We start from the raw sequence: 24918 nt of genomic DNA, 5'->3' as shown, positions 1-24918 counted from the left end.
CACAGCAAACATGAAAACTCTAATAAAAGGAAAAATGGAAAGAGATTAAAAAATTTCCATCATAAGATATGACAATATCGTGTATTGTGAAATTGAAAATAGAGACAAGGTACTGAATGAATGTTACATGAACTGAAGAATAATCCCCCTATTGATCAAGTGAAAGAACACATGACCTTTCTGCATATCCTATTTGCATTAGAATCTACTACTAACAAAGAATAAATAGAAAGAAAATGATAGAAGTGATTTAGATTGGGGGTGGTCCAGCTGTTGCTTGATCACTATATTGTTTTTGAAGTGCAGGACTCACACACGAGAAGATTGATGCCTTTTGCCTCTTCAACTTTACACCAAACAAGAAAGACCTCAAAGGAATCCTTGGCCTATTAGCTGGATGTTTGGTGGTGCTGCAGTGGTCATTCTTTGCAGCAGAAATTCCAAGCTCTTCATTGAGTTTCACCAGAGTCTTCTCCACTTTAACTTTGAACCCCATCACACGATTAAGGCCCACGTTCAGTTCGTCTGCAACCTTGTTGTTCTCCTGCTTCATGTTGAGAACTTCTCCTTGTAACTTTGCAGCCTGGTATCTGTTCAGCTTGGTCTTTTCAACTTCAGAACCAACACAAGAGACCCTCGATATCTCATCTTGGATGTTGCACAAGGATGAAAACCTGCCCTGCAATTCTTCTTGCAGAACAGCGTTGTGTTCTAACCAGAGTGACATCTCAGTTTGGATTTCCCTCAAGTGCCTGTATATCGGCCTAGCATTTGATTGTATAAAGTGTTGTTTAGAGCCTATTATGCCATCTGGCTTCCTGTTATGGTTCTCCTTCAATTTTGATAAATCCAATTGTAAATCCTCTATTGAAGTCTCAAACTTCTGTATCTGATGAACCGAAGTGCTAAACCTCAACCAGAACTCGAGGTTCTCCTCAAGCAGTCCATCAATGTCTGATCGGAACTTTTCTTCTATAGACGAAACAGAATGGGGTATAGGAGCCCGATTCTTCTCGACTATCTCTTCCACCACCTCGTTTTCATTAGGGTTTTTCAAGTCTTCTGTTGATGCCATGAGTTTCTCCAAGGTTTTAACATTTTGGACCCCAAGCTCACTAGAAACTGATTCTAAGTCCAAATTTAGAGATGGTGTTTGATTTGAGCTCTCACCTGAAGCATCTGTGGAGTAAGTAAATGGACTTTCATCAGGATTCGTCTGTGGTGGGTAGTCAAACTTATGTTTTAAGCTCTTGATCTCATCATCTTTAGAGGCTACATCATTCTTTAGTTCTCTTATCTGTATTGCCAAATCAAATATGCTCTCCCGGTTTTTGCTCTCCATTTCATTCAGCTTCTTCTTCACTTCCTTATAATCTTGAAGAACTGAGGTATACTCCTGCAGTAGAATATTTTCTCTGTCCTCTAAACCTTTCAAGAACAGCAACCTCCAATTTGATCTAGCGCCACCACCGGCATCATCACTTTCCTTCTCTACTTTCAATATCTCACTTGGCTCATCAAGCAACTCTTTCTTCTCTTCTCCCACCTCCTGCTTTTGTTCCTCTACTTCAACACTCACAATGCCAGAATTATTGCCTGGATTGGTTCGACTTTCTGCCAAGTTTCCAAGAAGTGAAGTATCATTTTCCTTTTCTTCCTCCACTTCTTCCTTCATTTCTTCAATGCTTTTTCCTGGTTTACTCTCATTATCCTCCTTGTCCTGCCTCACACTCTGCAACTTTTCTGAAAGATGATCAATATTACAACTAGCTTCGGTAAAATAAGTTTGGAGATTGTTGTTTTGGACTTTTAGACTTCTGTTCAACTCTTTTATCCTATGCAGTTCTTCCTCCAACTCTCTCAGCCTCTTTACCATATTATTGGATCCTTCCTTCAAGCTCTCATGGTCATTTTCTAAGCTTCGTACATGTGCCTGAAGCTGATCAGTTTCTGAACCTAACCTCTTTACCAAAGCAGTTTGTGAAGAAACCTCAGTTTTGAGGCTAGCAACCTTGTTGACAAGCTCATCAATCTTCTCAGCTAGTTCAGTCACAGTAAGAGTAGACTTTGAATCCATATCAAGCCTTTTCTTAATCATTTCCCTCAATATCTTCACATCCCTTTCATCTGTTCCCATCCCAACAATCTCTTCATCTATATCTTCCTCTTTGGACTCTACTTTCCTGTCCCCAGTTTGTTTGTCAATAAACTTTGCTCTTATCCTAGAAAACTTCTCATGAGCATCTTTCATCTTTTTCTGCTCAACTATAGCCTCTTCTGTCGACTGTTCCTTCTTCTCTTGCAGCTTAACCAAAGTCTCTTGACACGATTTCAGAGCCGTGGCTGCCATTATAGACCGAGCTTCGTCGTCCTCAATAACAGTTTGAATATCAAACTCATCTTGTAAAGTACTAACCCTTTTCTGCATTTCGGTTATCTGATTCTCAATCTCCCAAAACTTCTGATAGCCGTGTTCATACATACTCTTTACAAACTCCTTTTCTGTTTGGAACCCCAGAATACCCTTTTGGAGAATATCAATTTCCTCCAAAGCCTCTATTCTCGTTAGCCCTGAACTCGGTACCACTTTTACTAAGCTAGAAATCCTTCCAAGCTGAGACGTTTTTCTTGAAATTGCCATAGATGACCTCCTGAAGTCCTTCGACTTCGGTATTTTTGGAACTCTGGGGATGCTTCGCTCGTATTGGTCAGTGTTTGAAGAAGTTGAAGTTTGAGAAGCCTTTTCTTCCCCATCAACATCCATAGCCAACTCATGAGCTTGTTCAGGGTAGACCGTGGCAATGGTTCGGTTGGCGCTTTGGAGGTCTTGGGAAAGATGGTCATATCTCTCTGCCAAGGCTCGATAAGCTCGAAATAATTCTTCGACAAAGTTGGTTAGTTCTGGCCTTTTTCTGTAGTACATTTCAGCTCTTTGAGCAAAAGAGTCTCCTCCAGCGTCTATGATTTTCAGGGTCATTGTTACCTTTTCCTCCATATCTGTCAAAATCATGAAATTTTATGTACATATATGATATATATGATGCATATACTTTGGTGTTGACCATCCTCATCATAGATGGACTTGGCCACATGAGAATTGTTATTGGTTTGATTAAGTATATAGCTCTCAATATGTAATATGCTTTATATCTATCATTACATGCAATGCCATTTATTAGATATGAAATTATATGAACAATGTAAGAAGGAAGTTTCAACATTGATTTGTATTTTTGTACTATAATAATAACCAATTATGATGAATATGTATACATACACACACACACACATATAAATATATTAAGGTATTAAAAGGTCCGTAGGAATATATGCAAATAAATACCTTGGAGGTTTTCTTCTAGCCATTTTGACTGTTTTGTCCTCACGTGGCTTGCCCACCACCATGAATATGCATTGCTTGCTGCTCTCTGCAACATCTCTCTTTGAATAATCTAAAAGAAAAACTTGCAAGAAACCATCTCTATCTTCCTCCCGATTCTAGAGAGCCCAAAGCTAATAAGCAAGAACATGCATGCATGAGTTGAAAATCCAGCATGGGAGTAGAGAAGAAGCCTATAAAAACGTGCATGTTAATGCAGAATTAGAGAATAACAAAAGCCATAACCCACCACGACGTGATGAGAGTGATTGATGAAAAAACAACAGAAACTCAGACTCTTTTTAGTTATTTTGGGAAAATAGCTATAAGCAAGTAGGACCGGACATATTGAGTATACATCGGCAGAGTTTAAGGTTGTCGTTTCCTTATTTATTATTATTATTATTATTATTTGTTATAAAATTATTAAGAATACTGAAATGTAAAATATATTGAAAAAAGAAATTGACAGGGAAATAGAGACATGAAAAGAGAGTTAAACTCTTGTGTGTTATTTCAACAGGGGAATGACCCCTATTTATACATATACACAAGCCCTAAGGAAATCGGGTAACTACTCTGAATACAATCAATAATTAATGTTGATATAATACTTTGGGTAACCTAGTGATTCTTCATTATTATGGACATCGCTATATATAATATTTATAACACTCCCTCTTGTATGTCCATGAAAACTGCCTCATTAAAATCATTGCTAGAAAAACCCAGTAGGACAAAAACTCAGCCAAGGGGAAAAAAGTGCAGTGTTTATTTACTTCCCCTCATTTCGACGCTCTTGAAAATCCTTTAATCGATACCAACTGTCACGGGCCGACTATTTGGGTACTCCAACTAGACGGAACGTGCGACATTTGCAGACTCTTCAAGCTAGCAAGTCAGCCTACAACACACACCTACAGGCAAACAAACTCAGTGGTTAGCCACATACACATCTCGGATATGCAACGGGCAATAACGAAGTATGAGCAAGCACAAAGCAAGTTATTCCTAGGAACATCCACACAACACAAAGCACACAACAAGGCAAGTGGGACGCAATGACCCAATGAAGATAACAAACAAGTAACACATAGGCAACAAGAAAGCACACAGGGGCAAGTATGGATAAATATTGTTTTATCAAGCATTATGATCTTATGCACCATTTTCTTGAACGTTGATGTTTGTAAATATTATTGGTAAAAGAAGAAAGAAAAACTAGATGAAGATCCAATTTTGCTTTTGTTGCGAAAATTAAGCTACGCAAGTATATGTAATCGCGATGATGTAATATTTGGTAAATCCGATTATCGTCCCACGAAAACTGAATTATCAATTACCAATAATTAATTTCTAATCTCTATTTGGTTATCACGTGATCAAATTACACGAATAACTAAACAAATTAGATAAAATAAATATAAAGAACATAAAAGAACTCAACGATAAAAATTCTAATTCAATGGATAAATATAGGGTTATTAATATCATCAACTATCCGCCTATGCTTCTCCAATACAAATTCCAAAATTTCTATCTCTATTGTGATAGTGAATTACAAATGCAAATTATATTCTTATTAGGACATATAACTCTCTACAATAAGCAAACTTCCTACATCTCAGTGGTAAATTAAACAAATTGTAGGCATTAAACACGTAATCGCTAAGCTAGACAAATCATACGGATACTCTCGTCCAATACAAATCTATGATTATTTGACTAAATCATATTTATCCTTCACTTTTCAGATTTTAGGTTAAACTCATATAAAACATGCAATTGGTAGTAAATCAATCACAAGCATTACACAGAAATCAAATAATTCACGATATTGACAGGAAATTCATAAAAATTGTATTAGATAATCATAAGGTTTCAAGAAGAATTCATTAACACCCTAAAAAGAAAATTAGTAAATACCAAACATAAATGCATCCATAAAATTAGTTATAAACATCAATATAACAGAAACTAAAAGAAGAAGAGAAGAAAAACTATGATAAATGTTAGGTCTTCAATCCTTTGCCTCCGCTGAGCGTTTTCTTGAGTCTCTAGGGTTCTCCTTTAAAAATTGTAACGCCCCAACTCCTGTGACCGTTACGGTGTGCCTTGTAAACAGTGCTAAACTCGCTAATCGAGTTGTTTGGCCAAAATCGTGAACTAAGTATGATTAGCGGTTTAGGGATTAAACATTTTGGTAAAGATGTAACGTTTCACTAGAACGTTTAATATATACATTGGGATCCCGAAAATAAAGTTTCAGAGTTTATTACAGAAAATATTTACAACAGGCCGTTCTAAGCGGCAAAACAGGGTTCAACCCTAGTTCCACTTTAAACCTCGGCCGTGGCGGTCGAGCAGCTGCATATGTACACGCCATCACCTAAGCTCTCCAACTCAAGGATGGTCCAGCTTCCTCTTGCCTTTACCTGCACCACATAGCACCCGTGAGCCGAAGCCCAACAAGAAAACATAACACTTTTCATAAAAATTATCAAATGATTATCGTTATAATCACACTGAATATAAAACTTTCAAACCAATGGGTGCACATCACATGATTCTAGCGGGAGAGTGGCTGTTACATAAGCCACTAGCCTCCAAGCTCTCTTTTCTAGCGGGAGAGTGGCTGCTAGGTAAGCCACTAGCCTCCAAGCTCTGTTTTCTAGCAAGAGAGTGGCTGATAGGTAAGCCACTAGCCTTCAAGCTCTGTTTTCTAGCAAGAGAGTGGCTGATAGGTAAGCCACTAGCCTTCAAGCTCTGTTTATTCATCGACCCTCAGGGTCGGTCAGGCATTAATGCTCCTCGAGTCATTCAATGCTAGTAATCGATTAGATCTAATCTCCGTTGGCTTGCGTGAACCACGCTAAGACCATTATGACTAATCAGTCAGCGCTATGTGACCAGTGTCCAGTATCACTGCCGAACTTGACTAATCAGTCACAGCTTCACAGCTGGTACTAACACCTTTGCCAATTCTGGGTGACCAGTGTCCAGTATCACTGTCGAACTTGACTATTCAGTCACAGCTTCACAGCTGATGCTAACACCTTTGCCAATTCTGTCTGACGATTCTGTGCAACGTGACCAGTGCCCAGTACCACTGCCGAACCTGACTAGTGAGTCACGACTTCACAGTTGATACTAGCACCTTTGCCAAATCTGACTAATTAGTCAGTGCCATGCACAAGTAAGCAATGCTATCAATATGTATCATATGCCAATTATCCAAGAATAGGGCATTTAGCATGCTTACTAAACAGTTGCTAGCACAATCATGATCATGCACAAACTCAGAGACTCAAGCTCTGGCCAATCTCATATTCATCATTCATGGCATGCCCTAATCACATGTTTCTCGTGCATCACATGCATCACACTTAATCACCCAGCATGCCTCATTAATAATCATATGCAAATGGGAAAGATCGCCAAGCATTCATTATGCTATCAATGTTTACATTTAAACATCCAACATGCATCAATCATAGCCATGCATGTCACATACGGGGTGCAGTTTTCTTACCTCGGGTTCGAGCGAGAACGATTAAAAGAACGACCCTTGAGAACGATCAACTTCTAGTCCATTAGCGGTCACCTAGTCATAACCAAATATAAAACCTCATCAAAATGAGTAATTAAATACTTCCAAACCCAACCCAAGCCTCCGGAATATCAAATCCCACTCAACTAGGTAGTAGGTTCGATCCTAGGCCCTTAGAGTTAAGTTCCCATCACAAAACCACCATTTAGTATTTTTTTTTCCTTAAGGGCCACGGCCCTACATGGACCATGCCGCGGCGCGCCCCCCCTGATAGAGCCTCCACCACCTTCTTCAAGCTAGGGCCGCGGCGCCCAAGAACAGGGCCGCGGCCCAGCTTCGCACCAGCCATTTTTCTTCGTTTTTCCACTTCTAAAACCTTCCAAAAACCCATCTAAACATCTCCAAATCACCAAACCCAAGTTACCAAACTTCCCAATGGTCCTAAACCACCAAAACCTGAAGCTCAAACCAACCAAAAACTCAACAATTCACAAAGTCCAATTCTAAGCTTAAAAACTTAAGAAATTCAAAACTTAACTCAAAAACAGAGCACACCATTAAATTTATAACTAGAACTCACCTCAAACACAGCTTTGAATCCCCTTTGATGGTTGTTATAGGTTCCCTAGCTGCCACCTTTAATCCCCTAGCTCAACACCTCCATTTGAGCTCTCAAAATTCAAAGAAAGGTGAGGGAGGAAGTTTGTACGGGATGAAAGGGAAAAAGAGAGGATAGGCTCTGTTTTAGTATCAATCTACAGCCCTTTATGTCATATATATCCTTAGGGTCAAAAGACCAAAATACCCCTAAGCCAAATAAACCCCTCTAAAAGCTTCCGAGGGTAAAACCGTCCTTTCCCGTTTATCTCGTTAATTATAATTAACGCTCTCTAATTCCCGCTATTCTCAATATCCTCAAATTCCAATAATTCATATCCCGTTACCCTAAAATCCCCGGTAACGCTCTAATCATTAAATTCACCCCGAGACTCACCCCGAGCCCCGAACTTAAACCCGTTATGACTAGACCGAACACTTACATCTCATGATCGTCTCATGTCGATAGCTCGAACCAATCCACCTTATAGTGTGGCTATATTAATTAATCACAATCATGCACCCAAAAAATACAATTACACTCACAGTGGCCAAATTACCAAAATACCCTCATAATTAACATATGAGCCCATATGCATGCATTCACCATCATATAATAATATAATTAACGTAAACATGCATATAATCATTACATATCATAATAAATCAATTATGGCCCTCCCGGCCACCTAATCAAGGTCCTAAACCTTATTAGGAAATTTGGGGCATTACAAAAATTGTCATAATGATGCTTATATAGTTGTCTGTGTATTAAATGTGAGATCCCACTTTTGCCCCTGCTAAAAATGACCTATTTTTCACTTTGATTGACTGAAGCACCGCTACTCTATATTGAAGCGCTGCGGCTCGTGTACGAAATTGAAAATATGTCTCGCCTCTGCCTTGACAAGTGATGCGACCCTTAAGGTGTTGCACCACGACTCTAAATCCCAAAACAATAGCGTCACGACTCTTTTCACTCCCCATATTTTGGTTGTCTCTGCCTACCACAACGCCGCGACCCTTAGTCCCAGTGCTGTGGCTCAAATTTCCTTTTCACAAAAACTTGTATTTTTGATCCCATAAACAGTGTCAACGATCAAATCTACTTCGACATCTATCTCCTAACTCAGAATCCCACAAAATCACCATAACTTGGTCCATATTTTGATTTTTCAATAGATTCTGAAACACTAGCAAACACAAGCAACAAAAGCGTCATACTGCACAAACATAGCTAAATAAGCACAAAAATACCCTAAAATAACTCTCCAAAACACAATAAAAACTAATCTATCAAACTCCCCCAAACTTATCTTTTACTCGCCCTTGAGTGAAACCAATTAACATTTCCTAAAATAAAAATAAACTAACCAACACATATGAATCCATTTATTACCTAACAAGCCTCAACCCAAAGAAACGCCATGCAATACAAGCCTCAAAATTCTTCAACTAAGTTCTATCCAGAGTTTCAGCAAAAATCAACTCCAATCTTTACTACACCAATCAACCTTAATCAATAAATAACATACAATCAAAATACCATATACATTATCAAATCTTAACAAACCATTCCATCAAAACAAAGTATTTCATATGATTGCATAATTCATCAATCTCCCATAATATAATAACACATACTCAAGAATCAAAATGACTTTTTCAGCTTATAACGAACGACTTAGGCTTAGTCAGGTAAATAAAAATTCATTTAGGCTCAAATATACCATAAGAACACAACTCAAACAAACCAATCCTTATCAACTTGAAAACCCAAAAACAGTCCCCAAATTTCCTAATATTCCTTACTTTGAGAGAATTATAATTTCGAGTTTTTTTTTCTTCTTTCTTTTCATTTTTTCCTCTAATGATACTACACTCCCCCAAACTTATTTCTTTGTATTCTTATCTGGAGTGTAGCTCATTTTCAATATATTTTTTCTTTTCTCTCTCAATTGTTTTTCTTCTTCTATTGTTGACACAATTTCCCACATTAGCCCCATTACAAATCATCCCTTAATCACTTCTCATGTGCTCATGGTATACATTAAAGGGAAAGATAAATAACAAAGTTTCAAATAGGTTCAAAATAAGTGTCAAACAACAACAAAAAATTTCACATTAAGCTCAGAAATGGGAAATTAAAGATTTAATACATCAAGGTTGGCTTGAAACTAGAGATAGTACGCCTTCATGGGATCCCGAGGTCTATTGTGTCTGATAAGGACCCTATCTTTACTTCCAAGTTTTGGGGAGGTTTGCAGAAGGCGATGGGTACACAACTAAAGTTAAGTATAACTTATCATCCTCAGACCAATGGTTAGTCTGAGAAAACTATCCAGATACTAGAGGACATGCTTAGAGCATGTGTATTGGACTTTAAAGGGTCCTGGAGTAAATATTTGCCTCAAATAGAGTTTTCCTATAATAACATTTATCAGTCGACTATTGTAGTGGCACCTTATGAGATGCTGTATGGTAGGAAGTGTAGATCGCCCATTCACTGGGATGAGATGGGTGAGAGGAAATATTTGGGTCCTGAAGCAGTTCAGAGGACCACTGAGGCTATTGAAAAGATTAGAGTTCGGATGCTCGCGTCTCAGAGTAGACAAAAGAGGTATTCAGACCCAAAGTGGAGGAACGTGGAGTTCCAAGTGGAAGAATATGTCTTCCTTAGGGTTTCACCATTGAGAGGGGTGAAGAGATTTGGGAAGAAGGGAAAGCTGAGCCCTAGGTTTGTTGGACCATTTGAGATTCTAGAGAGAGACAGTCAGGTGGCCTATAGGTTGGCCTTACCCCTGCACTGTCTAGTGTGCATAACGTATTTCATATTTCCATGATGAAGAAGTATGTATCAGATGAGACTCATGTATTGAGTTACGAGGATCTAGAACTGGAGACATATTTGTCCTATGAGGAGCAGCCAATTCAGATTTTAGACAGGAAGGATAAGGTCCTGAGGAACAAGAATATACCTTTAGTTAAGGTATTGTAAAGGAAAAGCAAGGTCGAGGAAGCGACTTGGGAGCTGGAGGCAGATATGCAGAATTAGTATCCTAAGCTGTTCAGGTAAAATTTCGAGGATGAAATTTCTGTAAAGAGGGGATAGTTGTAATGTCCCAAATTACTTAATAAGGCTTAGGGCCTTGATTAGGGGTCAGGATGGAAATTTATGTAAGTTATGTGTTTATGTGAAATATATGTGTGTAATTATGTGATTATGTGAGCTATATGATAATATGACTAGATATGCATGTTTAGATGTATTAAATATGCATGTGGGCCTGTTTCTTATTAGAAGGGAAATTTTTCGTAATTTGGCCCGTTATGAGTATATTTGGAATATATGTGCATATATGTGATATATGTGTGAGACCACATTATTATGTGGATATATTTGGGTTACTCGGCACGAGACGATCCTCGGGAGCGAGTTAGCGGGAAAGTCACAACAGGACCTAATACTCGACTCAAGATGAGTCAGGGGGTATTTTGGATATCTAGTACATTACTGGGTTATTAGGTATGAGAATGAATATTCGAGGATATATTTGGAGTTAGTGAGATTAGGAGGGAATTCTGGGAGTTTTGACCATTTTTCCCTCGGGGACATTTTTGGTACCCCAAGTCTCGAGATTTGCTTAAGGTTACTTAGCATCTAAGTAAACCTCACAAACACTCAAATAGAAGAAAAAACACGTTCTCATTTTCTCTCTCTCGGCTACACACTCTCTCCCTCAAATTCCTTGGGAATTCTTCCGGTTTAAGGAGAATCAAGACTAGCTTGGACTCAGGATTGCTTGGGGAAAGGCTTACCATCGGTTGAGGCAACATAGGTAATGATTTCTAGCCCTAAATCTCTGTGTATTTTTGGTTTTTAGTTAATTTTTTGTAGTTTTAGAAACTCAATTCTAAGTTGGGAATTTGATGGGGTTTTGGCCAAGCTTTTGCTTTCGTTTTGATGGTTTTGGGCTACTGAATTGATTGGGAACTTTACTTTTGAGTTTTAGCTATGTTGAGATAGGATTTTGGAGGGATTTGGCTTGAGGAAAATGGAGAAAAAAATAGGGTTTTCATGTCGATCCTCGACCTTATTCTTGGGGCGCCGCGACTCTCTTAAACAATAGGAGAAGCATGTGCCTTTGGGCCATTTAAGCCACAACACCTATTAGGGCGCGCCGCAGCGCGTGTCGAAGAAGAGGAGAGCTTGGGCTATCTAACTTGGCCTGGGATGTGGCTCCTTTGTTTTGAGCCACGACACTTGAAGGGTTTTGAGCCTCGAGAGGGTTTTTGAGTGCGGGAACTCAAACCTAAGGGCTCGAGGTCGATCCTACTACCTGGTTTAGTAGAATTCGACATCCCGGAGGCTAGGAGTCGGTCCAGAAGCCTTTATTCTCTCATTTTGATGGGATTCTCTATTGGTTGTGACTAGGTTATCACTAGGGGCTCAGGACCAGGATCGTGCTCGAAAGACATTCTTAATGCACGTTGCACTTAGACCTAAGGTAAGAAAATTGCACCCATTATGTGATTTATGTGATTTGGGCTTGGCCCAATTGTTGATTATAACTATAAATAGGGCTCGACCCCTGAGAATGAACGTGATTTAGGTTATGTTTGAATGCTCTATGTCTGGATAATTGTTTAATGAAATGCTTGCCTTGTTTGCATAAGTAGGGCTAGGCCCCGTTAAGGATCATGGTTATTACTGTGTTTGTGTGTGATTGGTTAAAATACCATGATTTATATGTATGCATACTTGTATTGTCTGAAGTATGCTTATCTGCATCTGTATTTGTTTGTCTGGTTATTTGAATGTCCGAATAAAGCCTTGACTTATTAGTCAAGGGCGGTAATAGCGCGCTACGTGCTAGTTGAGAGGCTTAGGTCCAATCAATGACGTACTATTACGTTGGCCGACCCTATGGTCGTTGGAAAACAAAGCGCTTGGCTAGCTCTATGGCTAGTTACTCATTATAATGCCCCCAAATCCCTAATGCGGTTTAATGGCTGGTTAGTACACCGGGAGGGCCATAACTGTTTAGTTATGCCATTAAATGAATATGTGCATTTTATGTGAATTATATTATAATATGATGTTATATGCATGCATGTGGGTCCACATTTGATTATTAGGGTGTTTTGGTAATTTGGCCCGTTGAGGGCATATTTGTGAATTTGGGTGCATATTGTGATTTGTGAATGAGATCCCATTATTATGGAGATATATTCAAGCTATTCGGGATGAGACGGTCTTATATTTCAAATTAGCGGTTTTGTCATAACGGGGGGTCTTTTATTGGGAAATTGAGTTATGAGAATGTTATTTGATGATAGATTGGGAGTTATTGAGATGAGGAGAAAATTCTGGAAGTTTTGACTATAATGTCCCCGGAGGTGTTTTTGGGACCCCGAGCACTATGTTTTATTTGAGGTTACTTAAGCTTGAAGTAGCTTGTCAGATAGAACCGTACGTTAGAAAACCTCTCGTTCTCTCCCCGTTAGTTCATTTTACCGTTCGAAGCATTTTCGAAGAAATCTCGAATTCTAGGAGTCAAAATCAAGCGAGGATTGAGGCATAGCGATCCTAGGAAAGATTAGAATCTTCTTGACTGAAGGATTTGACGAGAAACAACCCAATCAAAGGTAATCTAAGTTTTAAGTTTTGAGTTTTTAGAGTTTTTAAGCTTAGAATTGGCTTTTGTGAATCATTGAGTTTTTGGTTCGATTGAGCCTCGGGATTTGATGGTTTTGGATCATTGGGAAGCTTGGGAACTTTGATTTAATGATTTGGAAGTGTTTAGGTATGTTTTTGGAGGGTTTGTGATGAAGGAGAACAAGTTTGGGGATGGTTCTGGGTTGGGGGCCGCGACCCTAGCTCGAAGAAGATGGTGGAGCAAGTTTTGCCTTGCTGGGCGCCGCGACCCTTGCTCCTAGAGTGGCTGGGGGCCGCGGCCCAAGGTGTTAGGGCCGCAGCCCTTGAGCAGGTTTGAGCCCGTTTGAGTGTTTTGGCCTCGGGAACTTGGTTTTAGGCCTCAGGATTGTTCCTAATACCCGGATTAGTGAGGATTGATGTCTCGGAGGCTAGATCTTAGTTTGGGAACCTTTGTTAATCATTTTATTGATGGTGTCCCATATTTGGTTATGACTAGGTGACTGCTAAAGGACTAAAAGTCAGATCGTTCTCAAGAGTCGTTCTTTTATTCATTCTCGCTCGAATCAGAGGTAAGAAAACTGCACCCCATATGTGACATGCATGGTTATTCTTGAGGCATGTTGATTGTGTAAATGTTGACATGGATTGATTATTGAATGCTTTGCAAATCTTGCTCACTTGTGCATGGTACTGACTAATTAGTCAGATTTGGCAAAGGTGTCAGTATCAACTGTGAAGCTGAGACTTATTAGTCAAGTTTGGCAGTGGTACTGGGCACTGGTCACATAGTGCTGACTTATAAGTCAAGACGACCTTAGCGTGTTCAATACAAGCAAACAAAGATTAGATCTAATCAACATCTGCATTAAATGACTCAGAAGAGCATTAATGCCGGACCGACCTCAAGTTCGATGAAAACTAAAAGCGCTTGTGAGACTTACCCATCGGTCTCTCATCTGTTAAGTCAGAGACTTACCCATCGGTCTCTCATCTGTTTAAGCTAGTGACTTACCCAGTAGTCACTCATCTGTTTAAGCTAGTGACTTACCCAACAGTCACTCATCTGTTTAAATTAGTGACTTGCTTGTCAGTCACTCATTATGGTATACCAGAACCTCAAGTGATATTCACTCATCTGTTTAAGAGCTATAAGCTCTGTGTGATTATAATAATAATCAGTTGATAATATCTATATGCATTATTGTGTTTTCTTGCTGGGCCTTGGCTCATGGGTGCTATGTGGTGTAGGTAAAGGGAAAGAAAAGCTCACCCCAGCTTGAGTGGAGAGCTTAGGTGGTGATGTGTACATATGCGGCCGCTTGACCACCACGGCCAAGGAGTTCTCAGAGGAACTAGGGGTTTACTCTATTTTTGCCGCTTAGGTCACCGGGGTTTGTAAGTTTGAAACAGTAATGACCAATTCGAGTTGTAAATAACTTGTAAATGTTTTTATGGGCCCATGAACAGTTTATGTGTTTAATAAAATATATCCTTTCTTTTTTATTGGTTTTTCTCCTTAGCCCGGTAATAACACTTAGAAGCACGTTTTTAACCAAAGGACTCGGGTAGCGAGTCAAATATACAGTTCACCATAATTGTTCTGGGGTAATCAGGGCGTTACAACTTGGTATTAGAGCATGCCAAGGATAGGGTTCCTGTAGACTGGCTGGGCATGTACACACATCACTGAAGTCAAGCTCGACTCATGGTTTGGTAACTATTTATGAAGTTATATGTATAACTGCTTAAATATAGTATATATGCTTTACCTGTGTGCATGAGACACCATGTTAATCTTGTGCCGTGAAATATTATATCATCAACAAATGTGTGCAAATTAGGACTGAGATTGCTGGAACATACTTATCAGTATGGTTGTTTGTGAATTATTATGTGATACATGCTAAGTGCTAAATGCTATAAACATGTATATGTTTGTATTTCTGTATGACTGTGGAATATGATAATTGTCTGCTTGTTCTTGGACCGTAAGGCGGCAAGAGGTTTAGTTATTACTACCTGATTGGCCGTATTGATCAATGTTTCAGCAAGGTATAACAGATAAGAATGAATCCAGGGCAGATAAATACTTCAGCTGGCCAAAGTGATCAAGGCCAGAATAATAATAGTTAGGGTCAGGAAAATGACCAATCACAGATTCCACAGCCAGCTCCTGTAAACTGGCAGCAAATGATTAGTGATCTGCTGGCAACAGTGTTAAGACAGGGGGAAGAGCTTCGTCTCTTGAGACAACAGCAAGTGCCTGCAGTGGCTAGTGTATTAGAGGCACCCCCTATGTCGGTGCCAGTAGCAGAGCATCTGTCTGAGGTTGGAAATAAATGGGAGCCTCTTTACGAAAGGTTTAGGAAGCAACAACCTCCCAGTATTTGAGGGCAGTGCATATACTGCCAAGGTAGAGCAATGGATGAGTATGATTATCACTATCCTTGATTTCATGAGGGTAACTGGTAATGAGAGGGTGGCCTGTGCCACTTATATGTTTCGGGAGGATGCCCGGATTTGGTGGGAGGTTATTACCCAGACCAACAATGTAAATGCCCTGAGTTGGGAAGAGTTTCAGACTTTTTTCAACGAGAAATATTATAATGATGACATAAGGGCAGCTAAAGCTGAGGAGTTCATCAGGCTACTTCAGGGGAGTTTGTCAGTCACTGAGTATGCCTTAAAGTTTGATCGTTTGGCAAAGTTTTCCATGGAGCTGGTGCCCACTGATGGGACCAGAAGAGAGAGATTATTGTAGGGCTACAACCCAGATTAGCCTGTGATGTACGTATCACCACTGTGGCTGGGGTTACTACCTATGCACAGGTGGTTGAGAAGGCACTCACAGCTGAGAGTACAGAGAACATGATCTGGCGTGACAGTGCAGCCAGAAAGGATTTCAGGAGGACAGGTCCTCCATTTGTGGGTTCTGGTAGGGGTATAGGCCCCAGTGATCAGAAGAGGAAGGTTCCTGATACCTTCCCAGTTCCAGGTCCTGATAGGCGGCCTTTGTTAGGAGTGTGTCCTAAAAGCATGTAAAGACATTTGTTTATTATGTAAATAAATAAATACAATGATTTATTATTATTGTTATATTTAGATTGTTAAATTATTGTTTGAATAATTTTGTAAATATCAGAAAAATTCCATATTCATTATTGAGGATGTGATGTTGTATTAGTACGAGAGAATTAAGATCACATGAATGAATAAAAATAGTCAAAGTTATGGAATTCTTTAATTAGAGTTGTAAGTACGGTTTACTGAGTATCATAATGATACAAATAATCTAGATTCAGATTATTGATGTGGTAAGACATATCGGTAAATGTGCTTTATATAATATGATTATATATGACAAGGACCGATATGAATTAAAGTCTTTATCCAAAAACCATTTAACAATAAAAACTTGTAATTCATATCATAATTGATGATCATTTATAGATCAACCTAAATCCTGAGTGTTCATGAACTCCTGTTCATGTTTATTAAATCTTTTGATTCATTCATTAAGGTCTCTTCAAAGAATGAGGCTAATACTTTTTTTTTGGAGATTTATTATCATGGATGGCTGGGAACATGTATCAACAATACGGAATCCAATCTTTCCAAAGGGATCGTACATTAGTTCCCTTAAGGGTTAATTCTGGAACTGGATGATTTTGAGCTCAAATCTATAATTAGATTATAGATTAATTATTCACTAGTGAATTAATGGTACTTAAAGAATAAGAAGTAAATTAGAAAGGTAAAATGGTAATTCTTCTATTCTAATTTATGAACTAATTAATTAGAGGGTTGAACTATTGTAAGATGGTTATATCAATGGACGACTTAAGATAAGATTTCTGTAAAAGTATATCTATAACATAAAGAGTGCAATTATGAATTTATAGTGGAGTAATATCAGAATTAATAAATTAACTATTATAATTAAAGAGTTTAATTATTTAGTTTCAATTTATTGGAGCTTAATGTTATAGGTCCATGGTTCTCGAAATGGCTCAAACAAACACTGACAAAGGTAAATACAAAAATGGGCAAAAAAGACTTATGTGATAAGTAAAATATTTTTCTATGTATCAAACATAATTATTGTATAATTATGTGTAATTAATTAATTAAGAATTAATTAATTATTTGATTTAACAAAAATATAATTAATTTTGAATTAATTTATTTTTGGGATTTTTGGTATTTAAATATTAATAAAAATTGAGAAAAATCACATATCATCACTGACATGTGGTACACGTATAGCACAGTGCACAGTCACTGTGCTACACGCATAAGAGACTGAGAAGTTTCTTGGTTCCACAATTTTAGTTATTTAAATATTAAATAAATAATGAGATATTGTAATATGATTAAAATATTATTATTTAAACAAAAATCTGATAACTGATTAGTTATTTTCAAATTGTTTAAAATAACTAAGCTTTTATTTTAATATATTGGATATATTAAATATAGGATATCAGTTTTTTCAGAACGTAACTTTTCAGGGATAGAAAAATATCTAGAAATCTCTCTGAGAGAAAGAGAACAGTGATACATACAAAAGTCACTGTTCTTCACAAAACCTAGGTCCAAACTTTATCAGATCTCATGTGTTGAGAACATCTGATAAATAGATTTTGCCTATTATTTTGTATAGCGAGCCCACACTCGTTCTTTGTGTGTTGAGAATATTTTGGAAGATCTTGGTGTGAGATCTCAAGGATTTAGTCATACAAAAAGATAACAGCAAGGAAGGACCTGAGGTAATTTTTCTATTCATGTCTTTGATTCAATATATATATGCACGTGAAGAAGTAGATCTAGAAATCTTATGGGCTTAAATTAACAATTTGATTGTTGTTCCATTGTGTATAATCTATGATTTGATCAATAAAAAACAACAAATGGTACCAGAGCCATCTTCACACATATATATATATATATTGAATCTGTGTGGGTTTACTTTTATGCATTTATTTATTTTGATGAATGAATGGATGGCTTAATATGATTGAATGCATGGGAATGTTGAATCGTTAATTGTATGGTGTTTTTGGGTTATGATTTATTTATGATTAGATCATTGTGTAAGCCATTAAAGGGCATAGGATTTATGTAATTTTATTTGGTTTTTGACACCATAAAATTGTAATTCCGATCACACAAAAGTCAGAACGGAGCCAGGGATTCAGAATTCAGCCACCGCTCCTCCGAGGCCGCCCTCCGAGCCGCTGCCGGGACGTCGTATGGACGTCCGTACGGACCGTACGACCGGGTCCGTACGGTTCTGTACATCCCGGCCCCGGTAGCCCCGTTTGACGCCACGTGTCCCCGTCCTGCTGGTCCAGAATTTTTTTATTTTATGAAATTATTCTATTATTTTTTAATTTTTTTAAAAAAATGTTAAATATCCTATTTATTTAAAATTTGATATTTAAATAATGTGATAATTTTGTTATCTTAACAAACATTTAAAAAAAAAATCTAATTTCAAAATTTAATTTTAAAAAATAACAGATTTTATTTAATTATTTCAGTTTCTAATTTTAATTAAAAATTGTTTTAATTAAAAATAAAAATAAAAATAATGATTATTTAAAAGTTTGTTTTAATTAATAAAAAAATAATTAGAAAATTGTTTTCTTAATATTATTCTGGATCAACAACGACACATGTCCTACCGACAGTAAAGTTAAGAAGCCCGATGGAGATCAATGCGGTTTTATTTTATTTTTTTAATTTTATAAAGTGGTTGTAAAATTAGAAATACTCAAAAGCACCTGGTTTAACATTTATTGTTTATTTATTTATTTAAATAATTATTTTCATGTGATTGATGTGATTGATAACATGTTCATGCATTTTATGCCATACATAAAATCCCACACAGTCATAATCATGCATCTCATTAGTAGAAACATGATTATTAGGATTGTCCTATATGTTTATATGAATTGTTTTGCGAAATCAATTGCATGTCAATTACTTAGTTTTATTTTGAAAACTTGGTAAAATATCACACCAAATTTTAAGTCTTTATGACTTATATTCTTTAAACCAACTTTATTTTAAAAATTGTTTTTTTTAGTAAAGTTTAGATGAACATGATTGGTAATTTAAAATTGGATATGGACCTAGAAACTCGCTTTCTTTCCAATTTTAATTATGTTCATAAGGTTTAAAGATGTTATAATTAATTAAGTTAAAAACACTTATTTCAAAATAGTGAGTGGGAGAGGGTTGATATCTCAAACATAACCCATGGTCTCCATTATTAATATAACATCGTGAGATATGAATAACGCCTCGCGACGACTTTATTTTCGTCCCCCTAAGGAAAGTGTCTGGACATATCAATAGCAAGGTTATATTTCTTACATAGATATGCACTAATGATTTATTTTAGGCTTGACCGACCCTATGGCGGCATGTCCTAAGTTAAGTCATGAACTCTGAAATAATGGGTTACACTCACAAAGCTATGATTAAGATTTTGCAGTGGATAATCATAACTTGACCAAACTAAGCGGTACTTTAATGTTTAAAAGAGAAAATAAGGAGTTATTTTAAGTTTTAAACAATAAAGATAAGGATGTCTTATAAATTCTCTAAAATTAATTTGACCGACCCTAAGGCGGCACTTTAATTGTTAGAAAATTTTATTGTGGAAATTAATCTTTATCTTATGTGTTTTAATTGTGCTCATGCATCACGTTTAATTTCCAAAAATTTGATATTTATTTTTCTAAATATAATAATAATATTTGTATTTTTTTTATTTTATTTAGAATATGTCTATCTCTGGAAATCCCATCACTGCTTTGATCGCACAAGAAAAATTAACTGGTGATAACTTCAAAAAATGGAAATCAAATATGAATCTGTTGTTGGTTAGCGAAAACCACAAGTTTGTCCTAAATGAGGAATGTCTTGAAGAACCTGGCGTCAATGCCCCGAAACATGTTCGGGACAAATTTGATGCATGGATTCAATCCAATAACAAATCTAAGTGCTATATGCTTGTAAGCATGAGTGATGTCTTACGAACAAAGTATGAATCCATGGAAACTGCTTTTGAGATAATAGAATCTCTTAAGGAAATGTTTAGGCGCCCATCTGATCAAAGCCGTCATGAGGCTACTAGAACCTACATGAATGCTAAGATGAAGAAAGGTCAATCTGTGCGTGAGCATGTTTTGAACATGATCAGTGTACTTCATGAAGCTGAGACGCATGGAGCAGTCATGGATGAAAAGACACAAGTAAGCATTATAGTTGAGTCTTTAACTCCTGCTTTTTCTACATTCACAACAAATTATGTCATGAACAAATTGGATTTTAACATGACACAATTGTTGAATGAATTACAAAATTTTGAGTCTTTGAATAAGACCATCTCAAGTCAGGCTGAAGCAAATGTTGCTGAAGCAAAACCATCTTCTTCTAAGAAGAAAAGAAAAAGCAATAACAATGACAGCAAACCTAAAAAGGACAATCCGAAAAAGGCAAGGAAGTCATCCAAGGAACTCGAAAACAAAAAGAACAATGACCCCAAACAAAAGGCACCCAAAGGAAAGTGTTTCCATTGTAATGTTAATGGTCATTGGAAGAGAAACTGTCCAAAGTATCTCGCCGAGCTAAAAGAGAAAAAGAAAGGTAAATCAGATTTACTTGTACTCGAAGCTTGTATGGTGGAACAAGATAAATTATCAAGGATAGTTGATTCTGGTTCCACTAACCATGTTTGTTCTTGTTTGCAGATGCTTGAGTCCACAAAGTAGTTGGAGCAAGGAGAGATGACTATGAGAGTGGGAAGTGGAGCGCTTGTTTCAGCTAAAGCATGTGGAACAGTCCGTTTAAATTTGAAGAACAATTTTCTAGTTTTGAATAATGTGTTATTTATTCATGAAATTACTAGAAACATTATTTATTTATCTTTGTTACATGAACAAAAATTTGGCATTTCTTTTAATAATAATATGATTTTTATTTCAAGGAATGGGAACAATATTTGTCATGTAAAACAAAAGGATGGACTGTACATGCTTAATCCAATAGAAAAATCGCTCAATAATTCTGAATTGTTTAAAGTAGCCGTTCCACAAAGTAACAAAAGACAAAAGGTTTCTAAAGAAAATGACACATATATATGGCACTTAAGATTAGGTCATATTAGTCTAGATAGGATATACCGGTTAACTAAAGATGGACCTCTAAGGGAACTAACAGTTGGAACCCTACCGGTTTGTGAATCCTGTTTAGAAGGAAAATTGACTAAAGGACCTTTTACTTCAAAGGGAAATAGAGCCAAAGAACCACTAGAGCTAATACATAGTGATGTATGTGGTCCAATTAACATTCAAGCTTGAGGTGGTTATGAATGTTTTGTCACATTTACTGATGACTATTATAGATACGGTCATGTTTACCTAATGCTTAAGAAGTCAGAAACTTTTGATAGGTTTAAAGACTTCAAAGCTTTAGCTGAGAAGCAATTAGGTAAATCTTTAAAAACACTCCGATCTGATCGTTGTGGTGAATATTTGGATTCTGAATTCAAAGATTTCTTGCTGGAGCATGGAATTTTATCCCAACTCACAGCACCTGGAACACCACAACAAAATGAAGTTTCAGAGAGAAGAAACCGGACCCTGTAGGACATGGTCAGGTCTATGTTAAGCTACTCTTCACTTCCCTTATCGTTTTGGGGATATGCACTTCAAATGGCTAACTACATTTTGAATGTAGTTCCATCCAAAGCTGTGACAAAGACACCTCTAGAACTATGGAATGGAAGTAAACCTAGTTTACAACATTTCCGTATTTGGGGATGTCCTGCTCATGTGCTAAGACCTAAATCTGGAAAATTGGATTCTAGGTTTGAGGTGTGTATATTTGTGGGCTATGCTCCAGAAACAAGAGGTGGATATTTCTATAGCCCAAGCGATCAAAAGGTATTTGTTTCGACAAATGCAACTTTTTTAGAACACGACTATATGAACGATTTTAAACCTCAGAGCAAAGTAGTTTTAGAGGAACTAATAACAGATAAAATTTCATCTCCATCTTCTTCATTAGTTAATGATAAAACAACCAAAGAAACCACAATTCCTGAAAAGGAAAAACCAGTGCAACGTCGTAGTGGGAGGATTATGAGACAACCTATTCGCTACGAACATGAGGCACACGTTCTTGTATCAGATACTGAAAGGGACGATCCATTGACTTTTAAAGAAGCAATGGAAGACCCTAATGTTGATAAGTGGCAAGATGCCATGAATCAAGAAATGGAATCAATGTATTCCAATTCAGTCTGGGAACTTGTAGATCTGCCTGACAATGTTAATGCCATTGGATGCAAATGGATCTACAAGAAGAAAAGAGGTGCAGATGGAAAGGTAGAGATCTATAAAGCAAGGCTTGTGGCCAAAGGCTACACACAGAGAGAGGGTGTGGACTATGAAGAAATATTTTCTCCTGTGGCCATGCTTAAGTTCATTCGCATACTTTTATCCATGACTGCCATCTATGATTATGAGATATGGCAAATGGAGGTCAAGACAGCCTTTCTGAATGGCCACCTTGATGAAACCATTTATATGGAACAACCAGAAGGGTTTATAAAGAAGGATCAAGATCAAAAGGTATTCAAGTTGTTGAAATCCATATATGGATTGAAACAAGCATCAAGATCTTGGAACTTAACATTTGATGAAACTATTAAAACATATGGTTTCGAACAAAATGTTGACGAAGCATGTGTTTATAAATACATCAAAGGAAAAATTGTGGTTTTCTTAGTTCTTTATGTTGATGATATCCTACTCATTGGGAATGATGTAGAGACATTATCAAATGTAAAGAAATGGTTGGCTGACAAATTCCAAATGAAAGATTTGGGAGAAGCGAGCTATGTTCTAAGCATTAAAATTCTAAGAGATAGAAAGAACAAGCTCCTAGCACTTTCACAAGCAAATTATATTGATAAAGTGCTTGAAAGATTCTCTATGGAGAATTCCAAAAAGGGTCAATTGCCGACCAGACATGGAATTACTCTTTGCAAAGATCAGTGTCCAAAGACACCACAAGAGCAAGAGGATATGAGAAAGTATCCCTATGCATCAGCTGTAAGGAGCCTAATGTATGCAATGTTATGTACTAGACCTGACATATGTCATGTAGTAGGGATTGTCAGTCGTTATCAATAAAATCCAGGTTTGGAACACTGGATTGTGGTGAAACATATTCTCTAGTATCTCAGGAGAACGAGAGACTATATGCTAGTATATTCGGGTAGTGACCTCGAACCTACTGGATACACTGACTCAGATTTTCAATCTAACAAGGATAGTAGAAAGTCTACTTCTGGGTCAGTATTCACTCTTGGTGGTGGAGCAGTTGTCTGGAGAAGCATTAAGGAATTCAGTATAGCTGATTCAACCATGGAAGCTGAATACATAGCAGCTTGTGAAGCAGCTAAGGAAGCAGTTTGGCTGAAAAAGTTCTACACAGATTTGGAAGCAGTTCCAAAAGTGGAGAAACCACTTGTTCTTTACTGTGACAACAGTGGAGCAATGGCCAATTCTAAAGAACCAAGAAGCCACAAAAGGGAAAGCATATAGAGCGCAAATACCACTTAGTCAGAGAAATCGTACATAGAGGAGATGTGTCCATTCTGAAAATTGCATTAGAACACAATCTGGCAGACCCGTTCACGAAGACGCTTCCAACAAAGCAATTCGAGGGTCATGTACGTAATATGGGATTGAGAGAAATGCCTCACTTGCTTTAAGTACAAGTGGGAGATTGTTAGGAGTGTGTCCTAAAAGCATGTAAAGACATTTGTTTATTCTGTGAATAAATAAATACAATGATTTATTATTATTGTTATATTTAGATTGTTAAATTATTGTTTGAATAATTTTGTAAATATCAGAAAAATTCCATATTCATTATTGAGGATGTGATGTTGTATTAGTATGAGAGAGTTAAGATGACATGAATGAATAAAAATAGTCAACAACAACAAATTAAAGTTATGGAATTCTTTAATTAGAGTTGTAAGTACGGCTTACTGAGTATCATAATGATACAAATAATCTAGATTCAGATTATTGATGTGGTAAGACATATCGGTAAAGGTGCTTTATATAATATGATTATATATGACAAGGACCGATATGAATTAAAGTCTTTATCCAAAAACTATTTAACAATAAAGACTTGTAATTCATATCATAATTGATGATCATTTATAGATCAACCTAAATCCTGAGTGTTCATGAACTCCTGTTCATGTTTATTAAATCTTTTGATTCATTCGTTAAAGTCTCTTCAAAGAATGAGGCTAATACTTTTGTTTTGGAGATTTATTATCATGGATGACTGGGAACATGTATCAACAATACAGAATCTAATCTTTCCTAACGGATCGTACATTAGTTCCCTTAAGGGTTAATTCTGGAACTGAATGATTTTGAGCTCAAATCTATAATTAGATTATAGATTAATTATTCACTAGTGAATTAATGGTACTTAAGGAATAAGAAGTAAATTAGAAAGGTAAAATGGTAATCCTTCCATTCTAATTTATGAACTAATTAATTAGAGGGTTGAACTATTGTAAGATGGTTATATCAATGGACGACTTAAGATAAGATTTCTGTAAAAGTATATCTATAACATAAAGAGTGCAATTATGAATTTATAGTGGAGTAATATCATAAT

The 24918-nt window shown here is 36.9% G+C and overlaps 1 protein-coding gene across 1 annotated transcript; it reads right to left on the bottom strand.

The window, feature by feature from the left end:
• Positions 1-62: 62 nt before the first annotated feature.
• Positions 63-3079, bottom strand: LOC133804179 (protein NETWORKED 2A-like). Its single transcript, XM_062242347.1, has one exon. It carries the CDS (start codon positions 3008-3010, stop codon positions 251-253), a length of 2760 nt encoding a protein of 919 aa, XP_062098331.1. The 5' UTR covers positions 3011-3079; the 3' UTR covers positions 63-250.
• Positions 3080-24918: the final 21839 nt, after the last annotated feature.

Source organism: Humulus lupulus, chromosome X (assembly GCF_963169125.1).
Source record: "Humulus lupulus chromosome X, drHumLupu1.1, whole genome shotgun sequence".
Lineage (NCBI taxonomy): Eukaryota > Viridiplantae > Streptophyta > Magnoliopsida > Rosales > Cannabaceae > Humulus > Humulus lupulus.
This window is presented reverse-complemented; position numbering and strand designations above follow the sequence as displayed.